This window comes from Lissotriton helveticus, chromosome 3_1 (genome assembly GCF_964261635.1).
Source record: "Lissotriton helveticus chromosome 3_1, aLisHel1.1, whole genome shotgun sequence".
NCBI classification, from domain to species: Eukaryota; Metazoa; Chordata; class Amphibia; order Caudata; family Salamandridae; genus Lissotriton; species Lissotriton helveticus.
This window is the reverse complement of record NC_136061.1, coordinates 436894878-436917091: the sequence shown is the minus strand read 5'-3', so window position 1 is coordinate 436917091 and position 22214 is coordinate 436894878. Positions and strand designations below refer to the sequence as shown.

The 22214-nt window shown below is 48.2% G+C and overlaps 1 protein-coding gene across 1 annotated transcript in view; it reads left to right on the top strand.

Annotated features, from left to right (window-relative positions):
- NDUFS1 (NADH:ubiquinone oxidoreductase core subunit S1) overlaps positions 1 to 22214 on the top strand; it is a 779390-nt gene that overhangs the window by 69906 nt on the left and 687270 nt on the right. The window contains exon 2 of the mRNA XM_078680296.1: positions 16675 to 16760. Within this exon, the coding sequence (XP_078536422.1) occupies positions 16679 to 16760 (82 nt within the window). The 5' untranslated portion in view covers positions 16675 to 16678. The remainder of the gene's footprint in view (positions 1 to 16674; positions 16761 to 22214) is intronic.

The window sequence follows — 22214 nt, the reverse complement described above, 5'->3', positions numbered from 1 at the left end:
CTCCAGACTGGACTACTGCAATGCCCTTTATCTCGGCATTAGCAGTGGTCTTATCCAGCGCCTCCAGACCGTTCAGAATGCGGCGGCCCGGTTTGTTGTAGGTGCCCCTAAACGTTCCTCGGGTACTTCCATCAGAAAAGACCTGCACTGGCTACCTATGCAGGCAAGGATCAACTTTAAGGCCTTATGCCTTACTCATCGTGCCCTGAATCAATCTGGACTGGAGGCAATTCGTGCCCTTGTGGCCCATTATGTCCCTGGGAGAACACTGCGCTCATCCAGCAAAGGTCTACTCATTGTCCCCCGTATCGCCAAGGCCAGATGGGGTGGAAGGTCTTTTCGCTTCCTTGCTCCCAGACTCTGGAATACGCTCCCTTATGACCTCAAGGGGATCTCTTCTCACATACATTTCCGTAAGGCACTTAAGACTTGGCTATTCCAAGAAGCCTATCTCTAATTCCTCCCTGGTTGATTTTTGAGCTCTCTGTATTCCATCCTCAGCGCCTTGATGCCTCCGGGTTTAGTCGCGCTCTCTGCATATAAATTTTCTTTAATAATAATAATAATTACTTTTTCTTTATCCCTGGGGAGGTGGTGGTCCCTGTGGCTTAGAGAGTTACAGGGCGGGGCCCAGCGCGCCCCTCCTTCTTTTTCAGTAAAGCCCTGGGGAGGTAGTGGTCCCCGGGGCTCAATGAGTGTGCTCCCTCCTTAAAAAAAAAAAAAAAAAAAAAAAAAAATTTAAAAATATATATATCTTTTGTTAGGTTCAGATTTTACACTCACAAAACCATATAAATTCAGCATTTATAGTTCGATTTCTGTAAAGTGACTATAACTCGTGCCTTATGGTAAGTATAACACACGCCCTCGCCATGCAGTGCTAATTACCCCACATATTACATCACTCATGACCTCTTCTATGACATTATTAATATCACTTCAACATTTGCAGTAAAATTGTTGTTGAGGAAACTGTACATTCTGGGGTGCGATTTATAGATCCATTAGAGCACAAGTTATAGTTACTTGAGAGGACTCTCAAAGGAGGCTGGTGTGGGGGACAGGTCAAGCAGCGGAGCAGAAGGGGGTGAGGAAATGAGCGAGCAACGACTGGGAGGGTAGGAGGAAGGAACAATGATGGAGAAACAGGATAAACAAGCATTTGCAATGCAATGGGTCTCGCATTAGGAGAGTTTGAGCTATTGGTATTGTAAATGACACATTTTTTATTTATGTGTTGGTTTTGAAAATAGCAAAATGAATAGCTTTGTCGTTTACTTTTTTTTTTTTATTAGAGCAAAAATTCAGATAATACAAAAGTACATAGTTCATAGTCATAAAATACAGAAATATCTTATAAAAGCCAAGACTTCAAATTACAGAAAGCATTGTTTGGAAAAATATAAAAGAGAACAAGAAGATACACAATTCATAGTAATATAGTAATATTACAATTGGGATTTAGACATTCCTTATATCATGAAACCAAGCAGTAATTGGAGACCAAATTTGGGCTCCACGTATTCTAGATTTTTTACCCCTAGCTTCGTAAATAGCTATCTCTTGATTGTAGATTCCTAAAAAACGGGTTAGCCACATTTGGAAAGTTGGAGGGTCAGCTTCAACGGGCTGCCAATATAATCCTAAACACCGCCATTCCCAAGAATAAAGATGTTTCTTCCTCCTTACTATGCCCAAGGGTACAATCATGTCCTAATAAATAAAGTGTTGATGATACTTTTATATTATGCCCAAAGACCTCTTCCCAATAATCAGAGATCATTCTTTTACATAGATCTAAGTTAGGACATTCTGCAAACATATGTATTAAGTCTGCAGGACCCAACCCACATCTTGGACATTCATTGTTTATTCTTTTTCCCCATGTATATAATTTTGCTGGTGTATAGTATAGGTTATATATGGTTTTATACAGTTGGGCCTTTAAATTAGATGCTAAAAATAGTTTAGATGATAACGATAGAGACAAGTCAATATCAACATTAGGATTACCTAATTTGATTGACCAATCTCTCTCGGTATGCTCCAAATCATCTCGTTGATTCTGAATCAATAACTCATAGATAATACCTATCCTAGTAGATCGTTTCCCTATAAGTTCAAACAAGGGAACATTATCCAACATCATTTTTCGGAAAAGCTGATTAAGAACAGTGTAAACTTGTATATATTTAAGAAAGTCATTGCTAGGAACCGAGAATTTGAGTTGTAGGTTTTGAAATCCAGTATTCGGTTCATGACCAAGAAAGTCCCCCACTGTAATAATCCCCATACTCTCCCATTTTCTGGCAAGACTATCATTAAGTTGGAGCGGTAGGATCGAACTCTGCCAAAGGGAGGTATATTTGGTGTATTTTGGTATTGCTAGATGTTTGGAGGAGCGTTTCCATATACTCCATGCATCATAGATAATCTTAAATTTGATTTTTTTTTTTTAAATAGGACGGCTCCAGTAGCCTTAGCAGCAACCCTCTGGTTTTATTACCAAGTGCCAATTTGTAAATTGATGGTAGGTTCCTATTTTTGGTTTAGGATTAAATAAAGGTGACATTTGCTGGAGAAGGACTGCCCAGAGATATAACATCATATTCGGAGCCGCTAACCCTCCCATATAATGTGGTAGAGACAAGTATGGAAGAGCCCTTCTTACTTTACCATAATTCCAAAGAAATTTGGACATACAGGAGTCAATGGTTTTAATGATGTTGTCGTCAGCCATCAGCGGGATCGCGCGAAATAAATATAGTATCTTCGGAAAGATGTTCATTTTTATAAAATTCCCCCTACCAATAATTGATAGGTGGAGATTGTTTACCCTTATAAGATCTTTTTTAATTGTTTTAATAAGGGGTTCATAGTTAAGTTGATTAATAGTCTCCACCTTGTGGGTTATACAAACTCCAAGGTAGGTGGCGTTATCCACCTTGTACGGACTTTCATACGAGATGTTGTCTGTACATAAAACCATTGTCTTATCCTTATTCAGGGAATACCCTGAATAAAAGCCAAAAGTCTGGGTAATTTGTTCAATCTCCTGAATCGCCTCAGCAGGGTTTGGTGTTAATACCGCCACATCATCGGCATATGCTAATATTTTAGTTTGATAAATACCAACTATAACAGGTTCTATTATATTAGATATAAGTAATTTTAGAATCGATGGGCAAATAGGATTGGCGAACACAGGCAGCCCTGTCTTGTGCCCCTTTGAATGTTGATAAACTCCGATTCCACACCTCTTACAGTGAGTCTAGCCTTAGGGTCAACATACAGTGCCTTGATGGATTTGGCAAACCCTGGTCCAAAGTTGTTTAATTCCAGGATCCCCCATAGAAAACTCTAAGAAACTCGGTCAAAAGCCTTCTCGGCGTCAAGCAGAATCATCGACATCCGGCCCCCCGATCCGTAGTACCTTTTCCAGGGATAACGCTGTGTTGTCATGGGGAGACCAGATGTTCGACGACCCTGCTGAGCCGGTTGGCAAGAACCTTGGCGTAGAGTTTGGAATCTGAGTTTATCAACGAAATTGTACGATATGAAGACGGAGATTCCGGGGGTTTTCCTTTTTTAGGAAAAATGGCTGTTTGTTTGCTGCCACGACTATGGCGGAGTGCCACTCCATTGTACCCCCAAAAATAGATCTAATAAGTACGGCATTATTTGCTTTTCGAAAATTTTGTAACGGTCTAATGGAATTTTATCTGGGCCGGCAGCTTTCCCATTGGCCAACTCCGACAATGCCATTTGTAACTCAGTGATAAAAATTTCTCGTTCTAAGTCTTCCCTAGTGGTTTCAATAGTCCGAGCCGATCCTATCTCAGTTAGCCATTCAGTTAAAAATTCTTTAATATCACTTGTTTTCAGCTTGATCTTCATTTTGATATAATTTTTGATAGTATCGTCGGAACGCTTCTGAGATAGCTGCAGGTGTCGTGTGCTTCTGACCTTCAAAATCAATAGAATCTATCACATTATGTGAGTATTTCTGGCGAGTACGAAGTGCCAACTGTTTACCTACCCTCTCCCCGTCTTCATAAATTTTAGTTTGATTTGTCTGATAGATTTCCGCTGCCCTTTGAGTGAGAGTGCTATTAAGCTCAGTTTTAAGAAGTAGTATTTTGCGCAGACTGCTTCCCCCATCTTCCCCTCGCAATATCTGAGTGGCATGTTGTTCTTCTAATTTTGCTAGCTCACTCATATATTGATGGTTGAGTCTATCCTGAACTTTCTGGCGCTGGGCTACAAAGGCGATAGTCTCCCCCCTCAGCACAGCTTTAGAACAGTCCCACACTATCATTCTAGGAGCACTATATTGATTATAGTCAAAAAATTCCTGTGCCCAAAGAGTTATGTGCTCTATGTATTCTCTGTTGGCCAGTAACTTTCTGTCAAATGACCACTGGGAATGGGGCCTTTTGAAATTAGAAAGGTTAAGTGTGAGAACAATCGAGTTATGGTCCGATATTATTTTTGGAGATTTACTTATCTCCATAAATATGGAGTATTCCTTTGATGCCATGACGTAATCAATTCAGACATATTTATTATGGGGATAAGAAAAATAAGTATATCCTGGGTAGTTTTGATGTTTAAGGTCCCATATATCCATTAAGTCGTAGCTATCCATGAGTTGTTTTACTGCCCTAAAAACTCTAGGCTTTCGACCCATGTATGTCTGCTGTATTTGACTACCCCCCGTCGAACCCAAGGATATATTAAAATCCCCACAGACAATTAATGTCCCTGCCCAGGAGGCTAGCTCCAGTTCCAGATCTTGAAAAATCTGAGGGTCATCCTGGTTCGAACCATACAATGAACAAATAGTAATGCCCACCTCTAGTTCAACTATGACCCATCTACCTAACGGATCGACTAGCCTGCGCTTAGCCTGTCCAAAGAAAAGTTTTTGCTAAAATAGCCACTCCACGTATTTTAGAGGTTTGTGTTGTTAATGCGAGCACATTATATCCAGGAATTCTTAATAGATCTTTCTCACCCACTGGAAGATGGGTCTCCTGAAGACAGAGCACATCATAAGAGTTCTGCCGAATTATTTCGTAGAAGCGAGCCCTTTTCCCCCTGTCATTCAACCCAGCAACATTCCAAGAACACAATCTTAGCTTCCCCATTGCAGTTTTTTTAACAACAAACTATCGGGAACATTGAGCCAACTTATGTTACCACTTTTTTTATTTTTAGCATCTGATCTCGAAATCTGAATTCTACATTTAATGCAGTTCTCCCTTGCACTTCTTGTTGCATTTCTTATTGCGTACCTCAAATATCTGAAATTGCTCTTTTTTCTGATTTTTCTCCCTCCGTCCCCCACCCCCCATTCATTCCCCCCCCAAAGCACCAACCCTCCCCCCTCGCACCCAAAAAAGGGCTATTAGACTCCATAAGAGTCTATGGTGATGGAAAAGTGCTTCCCAACCGGTGTTCACTTACAAAAATGTTTTTCTTTTTTTTCTTTTTTTTTGTCTTACAGGTAAAAGAGAAAAAAAGCCACCTTACTCATTTTTGACATATAAATGTGCATAAATATGCATATAAATGTGCAAATACCCGACTACTGCATTTTATATCAAGCTCTTAACTCTCCCCCCCCTCCTCGCAAAGCCCCCTAGTCTAAAAAAAAAAAGCAAAGAGAGAGAAAAGAACGAATATCTAGGGTTAATAATACCCCTTCCCATCTATTTCAGACTATCAAGATATTCTTTTGCCTTAATTTCGGAGGAGAAGAATTTAGTTTGGCCACCAAAAATTATTTTAAGCCTAGCAGGGTTATTTAGGTATGCCTGCGCCTTCTTCTCTTGAAATGGTTTAATCATTTGGCGAAGACGCCATCTCCTCTCAACTGTTACATGACAAAAGTCCGGACGGACAAAATAGGAGATTGAGTCTCTACTGCGACGCGGAGATTGCCTGTCTCGGGAGGAAATTTCCGAAATAGACCAAGATGGCACGGGGGTACCCCCCTGATTTTGCTGTAGACTTCAAAGTCAGAGGAACTTGGTGTGCCCGTTGAATTTCCATGTCCCAATTCCAATTAGATAGTTCGGGCAGGGTATCACGAAAAAGTTGAATCACATAAATGCGGACATCGTCTCCCTCAACTGTCTCTGGAATGCCTAGAACACGCAAGTTGCTTCTGCGTAGGCGATTTTCGCAGTCTTCCAGCTTCCACCTAGCGTCAGCAAACTCTGCCTCATGGGACTAAAATCGCTCTTGGGTTACTGCAGCCTCGGCCTCATTGGAAACAATACGCAATTCCATCTTAGTCAATCGCTCATTAAAAGTCCCAACAGTTCTTGTTAACTTCCGTACAACCCCCTGCACCTTGCGAATGCCTGTGCCTTGCGTCCGTCATGGGAAGTCTCCTCACGATGTGAGGCAATGGCCTGAAGCACAGTCTCCATAACGGAATCTAACGTGGCTTCAGGTTGGACTGAGTGTTCTGAATGAGAGGGGCGAGGCGGGTGAGCAGACTGAGAGAAACTTGAAGCTAATGGAGCACTCAAAGCGTTCGCTGCGGACGCTACACTCGGAGGATTAACAAACTGGGTTGATGGAGAATAATCCCATGTTAGTTCCGCTGCCCCATGATGACCTTTTTTCCTCCTTAGGACCGTTTTCCGCTATCCCTGGGGACGTCACACTTCACAGCCTCCTCACTCTCACTCCCTGTAGTAAAATCAGTCTCAGCCCCAGTTTCATCTGACCACTCGCCTTGATCCGAAAATGAAAAGAAATCACTCGGATCCTTGTCCGTCTCCCCGACAGCTCCCACCGCCTCCACACCACTCAAGTCCGGCATATCATTACTATTCTCAGTATTCTCTGTATTTTCAGCGTGTCTTATTTGGGGAATTATAGTGTCACACCGCCCCTGCAGGGCCAAATCCACCCCGTTTTCATCTTCCAAGGGTAGAGTTTTCGTTTGATTGCACGGAGTACCTGCTGAGCCGTTAACTGAGTCTAAAGGTGCCGGGACAGAGGCCTCTAGGTTAGCCTGTACAACTGTAGTTAAAGGAATCATACCTTCATGACACCTTTCCTCCAAAGTCGCGGCCGGGTGGCCATCACCCCCCCCCTAGGGTAAGATTGCCAACTACTGCGCCATTATCCTCCCCCTCCTCCTCCAGAGGGGGGGCATTTCTGTGTCCGGGGGGGATCTCGGAGTTTCCATTGACGTTCACATGCTGCTCCGCATCAGTTACTCCAGGTGGAGTCTGAATCTTCCCTTCTCCGGATCCAGCTGGCCGCCCGCTCCCACCGCTACCTGGAAGAGGCTTCGCTGGAGTCTGAGCTCTGCGGAGCAATTCAACCACAGAGGGACCAACATTCCCTCTCGCAGCAACAGCTCCTCCCTGTTTAGGCGTCCTAGGCGTCCTGAAGGTCGAAGCAACCTCCGAGTCCGGCATCACTGGACTCCTCGTTTCACCACCAACATTAACACCGCCCCGCTTTGCAGCGAGCTCCCGATCCCGCTGAGCCTGCTTCGCCGCTCTAGCCTTAGCGGCGGCGGCTGCCAGTACCGCTGCGTTCTTTGGAGCCATAACGCCGCGTTCTTCTCTCGTCAACACCAGGTAGGCTCTCTCCGCTCCCTCAGTGCCATTAACAAAGCCTTTAACAGAATCGCTTTGATCCGTAGGTTGTGCAGCTAGGTTGTTCAGCCTTAATCTCCCGAGCAGCCGCAGCACGGCAATCCCGATCAACGAGGTGAAGATTGATAATTGCTCTCTTATCACCTCCTTCCTCAGGGCGGTAGGCTCAAGCACCATTGTCGTTTGTCGTTTACAATGCCAATAGTTATAACTTTCGCAAATGTGACACCTATAGCATTTGTAATGCAATATGTTTTGTATTTACGTGACTTAAATGCATTGATATTACAAATAACAATGGCTTTTAATTTTTTTTAATTAATACTTAAATAAAAGTTATTGTAATTTATAATGGCAATAGCTTAAACTTTTGTAAATAACTTTTGTGAAGATTATGTTCAGTGTATTTTATTGTGACGAAAATCCAAGAACAGAAGTGAAATATTAACATCTTTTTGTGACATTTGTAATAAAGCTTGAAACACTGAGAGAACATATTTGAACCAGTTGTTGTTGAATGGTTGCACAGATTGATGCTGTGGTGGGGCTGAGTGATGTTGTGGTGGCGACGAGTGATGCTGTTGCGTTCAGTGATGCTGTGGTAGCGCATAGTGATGTTGTGGTGCCCCTGAGTGATTCTGTGGTGGTGCTGAGTGATGCTGTGGTGATACGATAGATGGATAGATAGAGTGAGGGCGATAGATAGACAGATGGCGGTAGATAGAGTGAGGGCGATAGATATAGGGCGATAGTGGGCGAGAGAGTGAGGGCGATAGTTAGAGTGAGGGAGATAGTGAGGTCAATAGATAGAGTGAGGGCAATAGATAGAGTGAGGGCAATAGATAGAGTGAGGGCAATAGATAGAGTGAGGGCAATAGATAGAGTGAGGGCAATAGATAGAGTGAGGGCAATAGATAGAGTGAGGGCAGTAGATAGAGTGAGGGACGTGGTGGTGGTGGACGTGGTGGTGGCCTCGTGGTGGACGTGGTGTTGGTAGACATGGTGGTTGTGGTGGTGGACGTTGTGGTGGTGAACATTGTGGTGGTGAACGTGGTGGTGGTGGACGTGGTGGTGGTGGACGTGGTGGTGGTGGACGTGGTGGTGATGGACGTGGTGGTGATGGACGTGGTGGTGATGGACGTGGTGGTGGATGTGGTGGTGATGGACGTGGTGGTGGACGTGGTGGTGGTTGACATGGTGGTGGACGTTGTGGACGTTGTGGTGGTGGACGTGGTGCTGGTGGACATGAATGTGGCAGGGTTGGACGTGGCGGGGTTGGACGTGGCGGGGTTGGACGTGGCGGGGTTGGACGTGGCGGGGTTGGACGTGGCGGGGTTGGACGTGGCGGGGTTGGACGTGGCGGGGTTGGACGTGGCGGGGTTGGACGTGGCGGGGTTGGACGTGGCGGGGTTGGTCGTGGTGGGGTTGGACGTGGCGGAGTTGGACGTGGCAATGGTGGATGTAGTGGTGGATGTGGTGGTGGTGGTGGATGTGGTGGTGGTGGTGGTGGAGGTGGTGGACGTAGTGGTGGATGTGGTGGTGGTGGAGGTGGTGGACGTAGTGGAGGTGGTGGACTTGGTGGTGGTGGATGTGGTGGTGGCCTTGTGGTGGACGTGGTGGTGATGGTGGACATGGTGGCGGTGGGTTTGAACGTGGTGGTTGTGGCCGTGGTGGTGTTGGACGTGGTGTAGGTGTACATAGTGATGGTGGTGGTGGATTTGGTGGTGTTGGACGTGGTGGTGTTGGACGTGGTGGTGTTGGACGTGGTGGTGTTGGACGTGGTGGTGTTGGACGTGGTGGTGTTGGACGTGGTGTAGGTGTACATAGTGGTGGTGTTGGACGTGGTGGTGTTGGACGTGGTGTAGGTGTACATAGTGGTGGTGGTGGACGTGGTGGTGTTGGACGTGGTGGTGTTGGACGTGGTGGTGTTGGACGTGGTGGTGTTGGACGTGGTGGTGTTGGACGTGGTGGTGTTGGACGTGGTGGTGTTGGACGTGGTGGTGTTGGACGTGGTGGTGTTGGACGTGGTGGAGGTGGACGTGGTGGAGGTGGACGTGGTGGTGTTGGACGTGGTGGAGGTGGACGTGGTGGAGGTGGACGTGGTGGTGGTGGACATGGTGGTGGACGTGGTGGTTGGTGGATGTGGTAGTGGGGTGGGGTGGTGGTGGACGTGGTAGTGGTGGACATGGTGGTGGTGGACGTAGTGGCGGTGGATGCGGTAGTGGTGGACATGGTGGTGGACATTGTGGTGTGGTGGACGTGGTAGTGGTGGATGTTGTGGTGGATGTTGTGGTGGTGGGTGTGGTGGTGGGCGTGGTGGTGATGGACGTGGTGGTGATGGACGTGGTGGTGATGGACGTGGTGGTGATGGACGTGGTGATGGTGGTGAATATGGTGGATGTATTGGTGGATGCGGTAGTGGTGGACGTGGTGGTGGACGTGGTGGTGGACGCGACGTTGTAGTGGTGGACGTGGTGCTGGTGGACGTGGCGGGGTTGGACGTGGCGGGGTTGGACGTGGCGGGGTTGGACGTGGCGGGGTTGGACGTGGCGGGGTTGGATGTGGCGGGGTTGGACGTGGCGGGGTTGGACGTGGCGGGGTTGGACGTGGCGGGGTTGGACGTGGCGGGGTTGGACGTGGCGGGGTTGGACGTGGCTGGGTTGGACGTGGCGGGGTTGGACGTGGCGGGGTTGGACGTGGCGGGGTTGGACGTGGCGGAGTTGGACGTGGCGGAGTTGGACGTGGCAATGGTGGATGTAGTGGTGGTGGACGTGGTGGTGGACGTGGTGGTGGTGGACGTGGTGGTGGTGGACGTGGTGGTGGTGGTGGATGTGGTGGTGGTGGATGTGGTGGTGGTGGATGTGGTGGTGGTGGATGTGGTGGTGGAGGATGTGGTGGTGGAGGATGTGGTGGTGGAGGATGTGGTGGTGGAGGATGTGGTGGTGGAGGACGTGGTGGTGGTGGATGTGATAGTGGGGTGGTGGACGATGTGGTGGTGGACGTGGTGGTGGTGGACGTGGTGGTGTTGGACGTGGTGGATGTGGTGGTGGTGGATGTGGTGGTGGACGGGGTAGTGGTGGGCATGGGGGTGGTGGTGGGCGTTGTGGTAGTGGACATTGCGGTAGTAGACGTGGTGGTGGACATTGCGGTAGTGGACGTGGTGGTGGACATTGCGGTAGTGGACGTGGTGGTGGACATTGCGGTAGTGGACGTGGTGGTGGACATTGCAGAAGTGGACGTGGTGGTGGACAAGGTGGTGGTGGATGTGGTGGTGGTGGACGTGGTGATGGACGTGGTACGTGGTGCATGGTGGACGTGGTGGTGTTGGCCGTGGTGGTGGTGTTGGCCGTGGTGGTGGTGTTGGCCGTGGTGGTGGTGTTGGCCGTGGTGGTGGATGTGGTGGTGGATGTGGTGGTGGACGTATTTGGTGGTGGACGTATTTGGTGGTGGACGTATTTGGTGGTGGACGTATTTGGTGGTGGACGTATTTGGTGGTGGACGTATTTGGTGGTGGACGTATTTAGTGGTGGTGGACGTGGTGGTGTTGGACGTGGTGGTGTTGGACGTGGTGTAGGTGTACATAGTGGTGGTGTTGGACGTGGTGGTGGTGGACGTGGTGTAGGTGTACATAGTGGTGGTGGTGGACGTGGTGGTGGTGGACGTGGTGGTGGTGGACGTGGTGGTGGTGGACGTGGTGGTGGTGGACGTGGTGGTGTTGGACGTGGTGGTGTTGGACGTGGTGGTGTTGGACGTGGTGGAGGTGGACGTGGTGGAGGTGGACGTGGTGGAGGTGGACGTGGTGGAGGTGGACGTGGTGGAGGTGGACGTGGTGGAGGTGGACGTGGTGGAGGTGGACGTGGTGGTGGTGGGCGTGGTGGTGGTGGACGTGGTGGTGGTGGTGGGGGTGGACGTGGTGGTTGGTGGATGTGGTAGTGGGGTGGGGTGGTGGTGGACGTGTAGTGGTGGACATGGTGGTGGTGGACGTAGTGGCGGTGGATGCGGTAGTGGTGGACATGGTGGTGGACATTGTGGTGTGGGGGACGTGGTAGTGGTGGATGTTGTGGTGGTGGGTGTGGTGGAGGGGTTGGCCGTGGCGGGGTTGGCCGTGGCGGGGTTGGCCGTGGCGGGGTTGGCCGTGGCGGGGTTGGCCGTGGCAATGGTGGATGTAGTGGTGGATGTGGTGGTGGTGGATGTGGTGGACGTGGGTGGTGGTGGTGGACGTGGTGGTGGTGGACGTGGTGGTGGTGGACGTGGTGGTGGTGGACGTGGTGGTGGTGGACGTGGTGGTGGTGGACGTGGTGGTGGTGGAGGACGTGGTGGTGGGGGACGTGGTGGTGGGGGACGTGGTGGTGGGGGACGTGGTGGTGGAGGACGTGGTGGTGGTGGACGTGGTGGTGGTGGACGTGGTGGTGGTGGACGTGGTGGTGGTGGACGTGGTGGTTGGTGGATGTGGTAGTGGGGTGGGGTGGTGGTGGACGTGTAGTGGTGGACATGGTGGTGGACGTAGTGGCGGTGGATGCGGTAGTGGTGGACATGGTGGTGGACATTGTGGTGTGGTGGACGTGGTAGTGGTGGATGTTGTGGTGGTGGGTGTGGTGGAGGGCGTGGTGGACGTGGTGGTGATGGACGTGGTGGTGATGGACGTGGTGGTGATGGACGTGGTGGTGATGGACGTGGTGATGGACGTGGTGATGGTGGTGAATATGGTGGATGTATTGGTGGATGCGGTAGTGGTGGACGTGGTGGTGGACGTGGTGGTGGTGGACGTGGTGGTGGTGGACGTGGTAGTGGTGGACGTATTAGACGCATTGGTGGTGGACGTGGTGCTGGTGGACGTGGCAGGGTTGGCCGTGGCGGGGTTGGCCGTGGCGGGGTTGGCCGTGGCGGGGTTGGCCGTGGCGGGGTTGGCCGTGGCAATGGTGGATGTAGTGGTGGATGTGGTGGTGGTGGACGTGGGTGGTGGTGGTGGACGTGGTGGTGGTGGACGTGGTGGTGGTGGACGTGGTGGTGGTGGACGTGGTGGTGGTGGACGTGGTGGTGGACGTGGTGGTGGTGGACGTGGTGGTGGTGGACGTGGTGGTGGTGGACGTGGTGGTGGTGGACGTGGTGGTGGTGGAGGACGTGGTGGTGGAGGACGTGGTGGTGGGGGACGTGGTGGTGGGGGACGTGGTGGTGGAGGACGTGGTGGAGGACGTGGTGGTGGAGGACGTGGTGGTGGAGGACGTGGTGGTGGAGGACGTAGTGGTGGAGGACGTGGTGGTGGAGGACGTGGTGGTGGAGGACGTGGTGGTGGAGGACGTGGTGGTGGAGGACGTGGTGGTGGAGGACGTGGTGGTGGAGGATGTGGTGGTGGTGGATGTGATAGTGGGGTGGTGGTGGTGGTGGACGTGGTGGTGGACGGGGTAGTGGTGGGCATGGGGGTGGTGGTGGGCGTTGTGGTAGTGGACATTGCGGTAGTAGACGTGGTGGTGGACATTGCGGTAGTGGACGTGGTGGTGGACATTGCGGTAGTGGACGTGGTGGTGGACATTGCGGTAGTGGACGTGGTGGTGGACATTGCAGAAGTGGACGCGGTGGTGGACAAGGTGGTGGTGGATGTGGTGGTGGTGGACGTGGTGATGGACGTGGTGCATGGTGGACGTGGTGGTGTTGGCCGTGGTGGTGGTGTTGGCCGTGGTGGTGGTGGTGGACGTGGCGGTGGTGGTGGACCGGTTGGTGGATGTGGTGGTGGCCGTGGTGGTGGCCGTGGTGGTGGTGTTGGACGTGGTGGTGGATGTGGTGGTGGATGTGGTGGTGGATGTGGTGGTGGAGGTGGACGTATTTGGTGGTGGACGTATTTGGTGGTGGACGTATTTGGTGGTGGTGGTGGACGTGGTGGTGGTGGACCGGGTGGTGGATGTGGTGGTGGACGTGGTGGTGGTGTTGGACCTGGAGGTGGTGGTGGTGGTGGTGGTGGTGGTGGTGGACCTTGTGGTGGTGGACATGGTGGATGTCGTGGTGGTGGTGGATGTGGTGGTGGACGTGGTGTGGTGGACGGGGTAGTGGTGGACATGGGGGTGGTGGTGGGCGTTGTGGTAGTGGACCTTGCGGTAGTGGACGTGGTGGACGTGGTGGTGATGGACGTGGTGGTGGATGTGGTGGACGTGGTGCGTGGTGGACGTGGTGCGTGGTGGACGCGGTGGTGTCGGCCGCGGTGGTGTCGGACGTGGTGGTGGATGTGGTGGACCTGGTGGTGGTGGATGTGGTGGTGGATTTATTGGTGGACGTGGTCGTGGTGGTGGATGCAGTAGTGGTGGACTTGGTGGTGGGGTTGTGGTGGACGTAGTGGTGGACGTGGTGGCAGTGGATGTGGTGGTGGACGTGGTAGTGGGGTGGTGGTGGTGGTGGTGGTGGACGTGGTGGTGGTGGATGTGGTGGTGGTGGATGTGGTGGTGGTGGATGTAGTGGTGGATGTGGTGGATGTGGTGGTGGTGGATGTGGTGGTGGATGTTTTGGTGGACGTGGTGGTGGACGCGGTAGTGGTGGACAAGTTGGTGGTGGATGTGGTGGTAGTGGATGTGGTGGTAGTGGAGGTGGTGGACGTGGTGGTGGTGGACGTGGTGGTGGTGGACGTGGTGGTGGTGGACGTGGTGGTGGTGGACGTGGTGGTGTTGGACGTGCTGGTGTTGGACGTGCTGGTGTTGGACGTGCTGGTGTTGGACGTGGTGATGGTGGTAGATGTTTTGGATATGGTGGTGGATGTATTGGTGGACATGGTGGTGGTGGATGCGGTAGTGGTGGACATGGTGGTGGACGTTGTGGTAGTGGACATTGTGGTGGTGGATGTGGTGGTGGACGTGGTGGTGGTGGACATGGTGGTGGTGGACGTGATTTGTGGTGGACGTGGTAGTGGGGTGGGGGTGGATGTTGTGGTGGATGTCGTGTCGTGTTGTGGACGTGGTGGTGATGGGCGTGGTGGTGTTGGACGTGGTGGTGTTGGACGTGGTGGTGGTGGTGGATGTGGTGGACGTGGTGGTGGATGTGGTGGTGGTGGATGCGGTAGTGGTGAACATGGGGGTGGTGGTGGACGTTGTGGTAGTGAACATTGTGGTAGTGGACGTGGTGCCGGTGGACATGGTGGTGGTGGACGTGGTAGTGTGTGGTGGTGGGCGTGGTGGTGGTGGGCGTGGTGGTGGTGGGCGTGGTGGTGGTGGACGTGGTGGTGGTGGACGTGGTGATGGACGTGGTGGTGTTGGACATGGTGATGGTGGTGGATGTGGTGGATGTGGACATGGTGGTGGTGGATGGAGTGGTGGATGTGGTGGTGGTGGATGCGGTACTGGTGGACAAGGTGGTGGTGGTGGTGGACGTGGTGGTGGTGGACGTGGCGGTGGTGGGCGTGGTGGTGGTGGGCGTGGTGGTGGTGGGCGTGGTGGTGGTGGGCGTGGTGGTGGTGGGCGTGGTGGTGGTGGACGTTGTGGTGGTGGATGTGCCGCTTTTTCTGAGCATTTCTTAGTGCCTACATAAGCGCTCGCGGCGACGAGACCTAAAAAGTACCACAATAGAAGCAAAATCAGCCCATTTGTGTATACAATATCTCTTGCAAGGGAGAACATATTCACCGTTGCAGGCAAGTCCTAAAAAAAGCTGAAAAGGGATGTAGAGCCTGCCCTTTTCTTACCGTTGGTTGTCTTGCACTTCGCCATTGGTTCCTTGCCTCTTATTGGTAAGTGGCTTCTTGGGCTTCCTGCTACCTCCTGGACTACCAATTTCTGTCCCTGCAGTGGAGCATGGACCAACTACAGTTGTGGCCAGTGTAATTCCTCTAGTCGCAGGCTTGCGAGCTACTTTAAAAACGTTTTTAATTCAGCATTCCACAAGAGCGCATTTATTTGCAGGCCCTCTCTACCCTATCGCTCCCACCTTTTTCGGCATTCTTCTGGAGATCATGTTAGAGAAAGAATGTAGCTGTGGCTATTTGTTGTGGATCTACAGTCAAAATCAACAGCAGTTGATAACTAGCCTCTCGAGTTATGTGAAACTTTTTCAGTCTAAAACCATGTCCGGATTGTGATTTTTAACTATTCTAACAGTTTTGTAGGAGCTGACATACCACCCTCACGTAACTACGGTATTGATACTTTTGTAGGCTAGGAGAAGCAAGGGAAACAGTCAATGCTGCCATCTAGTGGTGCCCATAGAAATAGAATTACGTAGAGGCAATTCTTTTAAATAGAACACGAGTTTAGGCGGCGCGTGGAATAATTGCATAAAGAATTTTCTTTACTACTGTGCTTAATTTGAGCCGGTGATTTGCAGTGGCGCGACCGGCTCTTTTTTTTCCACACCAGACATTTCGAGAGAGAGAGAGAGAGAGAAAAGCACGCAAATCAGAAAGACGCAGGAAGAGAAATACCGAAAATCCATAAATAAGGGAGAAAGCAGGAATAGAGAGAGGATTAATGAGGCATGAGGTGAATTTAAGACTATCATCCTTGGTATTCAATGCACTAACTTTTAATTCTACCGTCCACGAGCTCCTAAGCGCTTACCGACACTCTTTTTAAAAACATTTTTTTATTACAAATTAGCCACTGCCTAACTGCCACCACATATCAAATTTCATGAGGAGAATGTGCAATCGGCGCTCAGCTCGGCAAAAAGACAGACAACCTAGTAGGTCCAGGTACTCCAGCGTCCTATGTTGATAACCCTGATGCTGTGCCCAGTACCACTATGCAGCGTGCATGTTCCCGCCCCCCCCCAAGTTTTTTCCTATTTTTAGCCATGCTGCATAACACTGACAGTGCTGCTGTGTACCATGACTGAAAGTAAAGAAAATAGTGCTATGACACAGTCAACACTGGCGTGGCGCTACTGTGCTACATGTATAAATCCCTTGACAAATCCAGTAGATCTTGAGTAGGCACAACCTATTTGCTTTGCCAATGCTTTTTTTTCTATTTATAGTGCTGATCAAATATATACATGTCTAATCTTATAATAATATCTAGATGTCTATTTTACTCAGGTTTCGCTTGAGCCTCTTTACTTTTTTTATTTCCAGCATCATGCTGCGATTACCTGCTGTCCGCAGGGCCTTAGCAGAGGTCGCACACTCTTCAAAAGGATGCCATTTCTCCAAAACCAACGGTAAGAATCAGCCTCTTTGCAAAGTGATTGGTTTACAGGGGTATGATTTATGCAGAGAATGTGGAAAACTGCCTTAGTGAAGCCTAATTGGCTGCATTGCTGCAGCACATCTTGTGAAATAGCTGCATGCATCTCATTTAGATGAACACTATCAGGAGAATATGGGTAAGTTATCAGGGCCATGAAGGAGATTTTAGTGCCATTGTTTTCCTTACAGGAGTACATGAATAATTTTTGCGTAAGAAAAGGTTATTTCTGTGTGAACTTGGCAGAAGTGTGTTCATGCACTTTTCTTTCAAATCACTAAAATGTATTTGAACAGATTGTGAGACTTGGCAGAGTTAAAATTCCGTTTCCAACTTTTGTTTCTCCTTAGTGGAGGTCTGACTGTAGGCTGGCTGTGGAGAACGACAAAGAGGTGGGAATACCTTGCTCTTTATATTTTAACCCTATAGAGCACGGGTCTCCAAACGTTACAGTACAAGGGCCACATCATATAGTTACGCATATTCGCAGGCCGAAAGAAATCCGTTTTATAAATGAATGAATAAAATTTAAATGAATGAATAAAGTATACTTGGATCGCTTTTGTAATCAGCACATGATGTGATTCAGAACAAAAGAAAATATGACAATTACGAAGAAACAATTAGGTGCTTAAACTGAGAAATTATATATGAGTGAAAATGTCAAACATTAGTAAATGCTGTGACAAAATAAACAAATATTTAGTTGTAAATAAGAAAAGCAGGCTACTCCTTTTTAAAAATTTATGTTAAAGATTAAAAAATTACAAATTTACATGAAATAAGAATTTATCCAATTTTGTGTCCAACAATAAGATATTATAAACACACCCCAAGAAAGAACTTCTGTAAAATAAAGCAAAGAAATTCAAAATAAACTTCAGCCATTAATAAAGGTCGAACAAAAACAAATTCAGTCTGCACCTTTCTACATAATTCTGGCAATTGGAGTTTTCAATCACAAACCACAAAACACGAGGCAAAAGATTAATAGGAATGATGGAACTTATTTATTAATTTCAAAATATCACTGAACTGAGGTTTCAGGATTGAGGAACCAATTATAGGAATGGACTTCAAATGCTCATCAGATAAATTGGCTCGTTATTTGGACTTAACATATTTTATTTTTGAAAAAGTTTGTTAGAGTCTAAGGGGAAACGCTTTCATTCTTTGTTTACAGGCCTATGTATGTGAGCCAAATTGGAGGCAGAGTCAAAACATCTGTGTAAAATGAATACCAGGAAGTTCACATCATACAGTGTGCTCTAAAGGACGTGCTCAGTCTGCAGCATGGACTATCTGTACTAGGAACGCGAGTTTCTCAAAGATCTGGCTTCAACAATATTGTTGGCTGCTACCCTCAGGCTTCCAAAGGAATTGGATATAAATTTCCCCTTGATCATAGGAATCCAACTCTTTAGAAAACAGAGAAATTACACTGTCGCCTATTAATGCTAAAGTTGCTGCGTGCCGGATATTATCTTGTATTTAAGAAGGACAAGGGAACCCAAAAGGTATGTCATAGGGACCTTGGGCAGTATCATATTACACAAAACAATGGTCCCTACTCGTGGACACAATAGTATACTGAACTGATAATCATACACCTGATAAGTGTTATATCTTTTGTCCAGCGGACAAGGAATTTATTTTAACAATTTTTTGATAAAACAAAATGAGCACATTAATAACAAGTGGGCACAGCCGTGACCCACAACATTCAAGACAAAACAACGAACAGAATGGTAAAAGGAGCAAAGCACAAATAAGTCTGTGTACTTGTAGTCGGTGTTACAGACAAGGATCGTTATTACCACACCATTGCATTTTCACAATATTTTAAATGTCATATTGCATACGGGGTTTTTTGGTCGACGACGTTTCGATGCCTTAGTAAAATGAGGGGCATCATCATCAGGACAAAAATATAATCATTGTTGTCTTCAATTATCACTCTGCCTTTTGACGCATTACTTTACAATTATACATTACATGGGATGAAAGGAGGAAAAGGGAGGGAAGAAATATACGAAATTAGGCATGTTGTATTGGAAACTTGCATCCTCATCTCTTTCAAATACTGGGGGGTGTATTGAAGTGCCAGTGATGGAGAAAACGGCGCATTTGTGCAATGAGGTGTTCAGGATCGCGAAATCTTCTCCTCCATACATAGGGGTGTGTATTTGAGTGCCAGTGATGGCGAAAAAACGGCGCATAGTGGAGCAAGGTGTCTAGGATCGTAAAGACAGGCTCGGTGCCGGTGGCAAGTGTTCGGTAATTTCAAAGTGACACAGTGACCGGAGTGAGAAGGGTCAAAAATACGTGAATAAGGATAATGGGCAATGAAAGTACATTATGAATACGATCAAGGTCGGTGTTTCGGGTATCTTTGGGCATTCGATTAGTGAAAGGCACATCTTTGCTGGTGCAGGTGGTCATTATCGGAGCATGCGACTGGGAGTGAGTAAAAGACAAAAACCTACACGCATAAAACCTGGCAAGTCGGCGGATCTTGCGGCAGAACACAATAATACAGTGGAGGAATCTGGAAAGATAAATTGTGGACATTAAATAAGGTCGAGGACGACCGGGGGGAGTATTACGGCATGGTGTGCTACTGCTTAAATAGTTACCAGTAATGCCGTGTCCAGCGTGCAATTGTTGTCTGGATCGAGAAACAAGCGTAATACCTCAATCTGGGGGGGAAACAAAGGAGTCAATATGCCAGCGGGGTATAGTGAGTCTAAAATAGAAGGAACGTGTTAGTAACTTACATGCAGAAGTCGGTGGCGCTGTGGCGGGTGTGGAGTTCTGGTGTTTGAAAACGCGTGGGGGCTAGTTTGTTATAAACCACGCGAGCTGCAGAAAGTGATGATGGACTACGGAGGTGGGAGCCGGCCGGGCTGTGAACATCGAGAATGGACTATAGTAGTGAAAAACTCTAAGGTGATGGTGTGAAAACGCGGAGGCCATCTTAAGGTGCTGGAATTAGTGAGAAAGTACACATAGTACAGGTGTACGAAGCGTATTACAGTACATGGAATAACATTTTAAGGGTTGTTTCGTGTGAACTTGGTTTACAGTAGGGAGGTCCAATCTTCGAGGCGATTCAGGCCATTTCTGATGCTGTTAGTTTTGACAATCCAATGAAGTTCCTCCTTATTGAGCAATAAGGAAATGTCTGCTCCTCTGGGAGAGGGTTTGATGATTGTTATCACAGTCCATAGCAGGTTTTGTCCCTGTGACCTTTTTCTGAAAAATGTTCCACAAGCGGTGCATTAGCTGTCTTGCACCTTATCCTGCTTTTGTGTTGTCCAATTCTCAGTTTCACTTTCTGGCTTGTTTGGCCTATGTAAATGAGCATGCAAGGACATAAAATAGCATATACAAGATTTGCGGAATTGCAGTTAGAAAAGTATTTGCGGTCAAATTTTATACTTCCATACTCAAACGTTTTGCCTTCAATGGTAGAATCGCAACATGCACAGTTTCCACATTTTGTATGGCCCAAGAGTGGCGGGAGACCCCATGCATCATTTAATGTAGTTTTGAGGGGTTGCTGTGGTAAGGAAGCTCTCACTAAATGATCCTTTATATTCTTGGCCCTTTTAAAAGCAAACATAGGCCGATCCAGGGTCAGTTGACCTGCATTGAGGACCGGCCAGTATTTTAGCACACTTTTTCTGACTGCATTAGAAACAGGGGAGAAGGTGGTCACACAGATTAGCCTATCTTGTTCTTTCTTTTGTTTAGGTTCCAAAAGGGCTTCCCTTGGACAATATCAAGCCCTTTTGAGGGAGCGACGTACCAGTTTGCGGGGGTAGCCACGATTTCTGAGTTTCTTACTGAGTGTTTTGGCTTCAGTGAAGTAATCTTCTTTGAAATAACAGTTGCGCCTGATGCGCAAAAACTGGGAAAAGGGGAGTGAGTCTCGTAAAGCCCTGGGGTGGTGACTGCTGTATTCTAGTAGAGTGTTTCGCTCTGTGGGCTTACGGTGTAAAGCAGTAGTGAGACGACCATCAGTATGTCTTATCTCCAAGTGTAGAAATGCGATGGATTCTATAATGGTGGACAGGCTGTATTTCAATCCTCCGCTATTATTGTTCAACCAATGTTGGAACAGCAAGTGGTTGTCAGAGGATTCGGTCCATAGCATAAAAATATCATCTATATAGCGTTTCCACAAGGCAATGCCATTGTGGAAAGGATTAGATGTGTGTAAGATGTTATTAATTTACAAATGGTCCATATACAGGATGGCCAGGCTAGGGACAAAAATAGCTCCCATGGAAGTACCCCTGACCTGGCCATAGAACTGGCCTTCGAAAAGAAAAAAGTTTTTTTCGTAAGGCAGATTTCTAGTAACTGTAGGATGAACAGGGATGGAACACTGTGAGGCCGTGGCCTTGAATCAAGTACCTTTTCGATCACACGTAGAGAGTCATACTGTGGGATGTTGGTGTACAGTGACTGGATGTGGAGTCACTGTACACTAACATCCCACAGTATGACTCTCTACGTGTGATCGAAAAGGTACTTGATTCAAGGCCACGGCCTCACAGTGTGCACTAGTATAGCATCCATCGCATTTCTAGACTTGGAGATAGGACATACTGATGGTCGTCTCACTACTGCTTTACACCGTAATCCCACAGAGCGAAACACTCTACTAGAATACAGCAGTCACCACCCCAGGGCTTTACGAGACTCACTCCCCTTTTCCCAGTTTTTGCGCATCAGGCGCAACTGTTATTTCAAAGAAGATTACTTCACTGAAGCCAAAACACTCAGTAAGAAACTCAGAAATCGTGGCTACCCCCGCAAACTGGTACGTCGCTCCCTCAAAAGGGCTTGGTATTGTCCAAGGGAAGCCCTTTTGGAACCTAAACAAAAGAAAGAACAAGATAGGCTAATCTGTGTGACCACCTTCTCCCCTGTTTCTAATGCAGTCAGAAAAAGTGTGCTGAAACACTGGCCGGTTCTCAATGCAGGTCAACTGACCCTGGATCGGCCTATGTTTGCTTTTAAAAGGGCCAAGAATATAAAGGATCATTTAGTGAGAGCTTCCTTACCACAGCAACCTCTGAAAACTACATTAAATGATGCATGGGGTCTCCCGCCACTCTTGGGCCATACAAAATGTGGAAACTGTGTATGTTGCGATTCTACCATTGAAGGCAAAACTTTTGAGTATGGAAGTATAAAATTTGACCGCAAATACTTTTCTAACTGCAATTCCGCAAATCTTGTATATGCTATTTTATGTCCTTGCATGCTCATTTACATAGGCCAAACAAGCCAGAAAGTGAAACTGAGAATTGGACAACACAAAAGCAGAATAAGGTGCAAGACAGCTAATGCACCGCTTGTGGAACATTTTTCAGAAAAAGGTCACAGTGACAAAGACCTGCTATGGACTGTGATA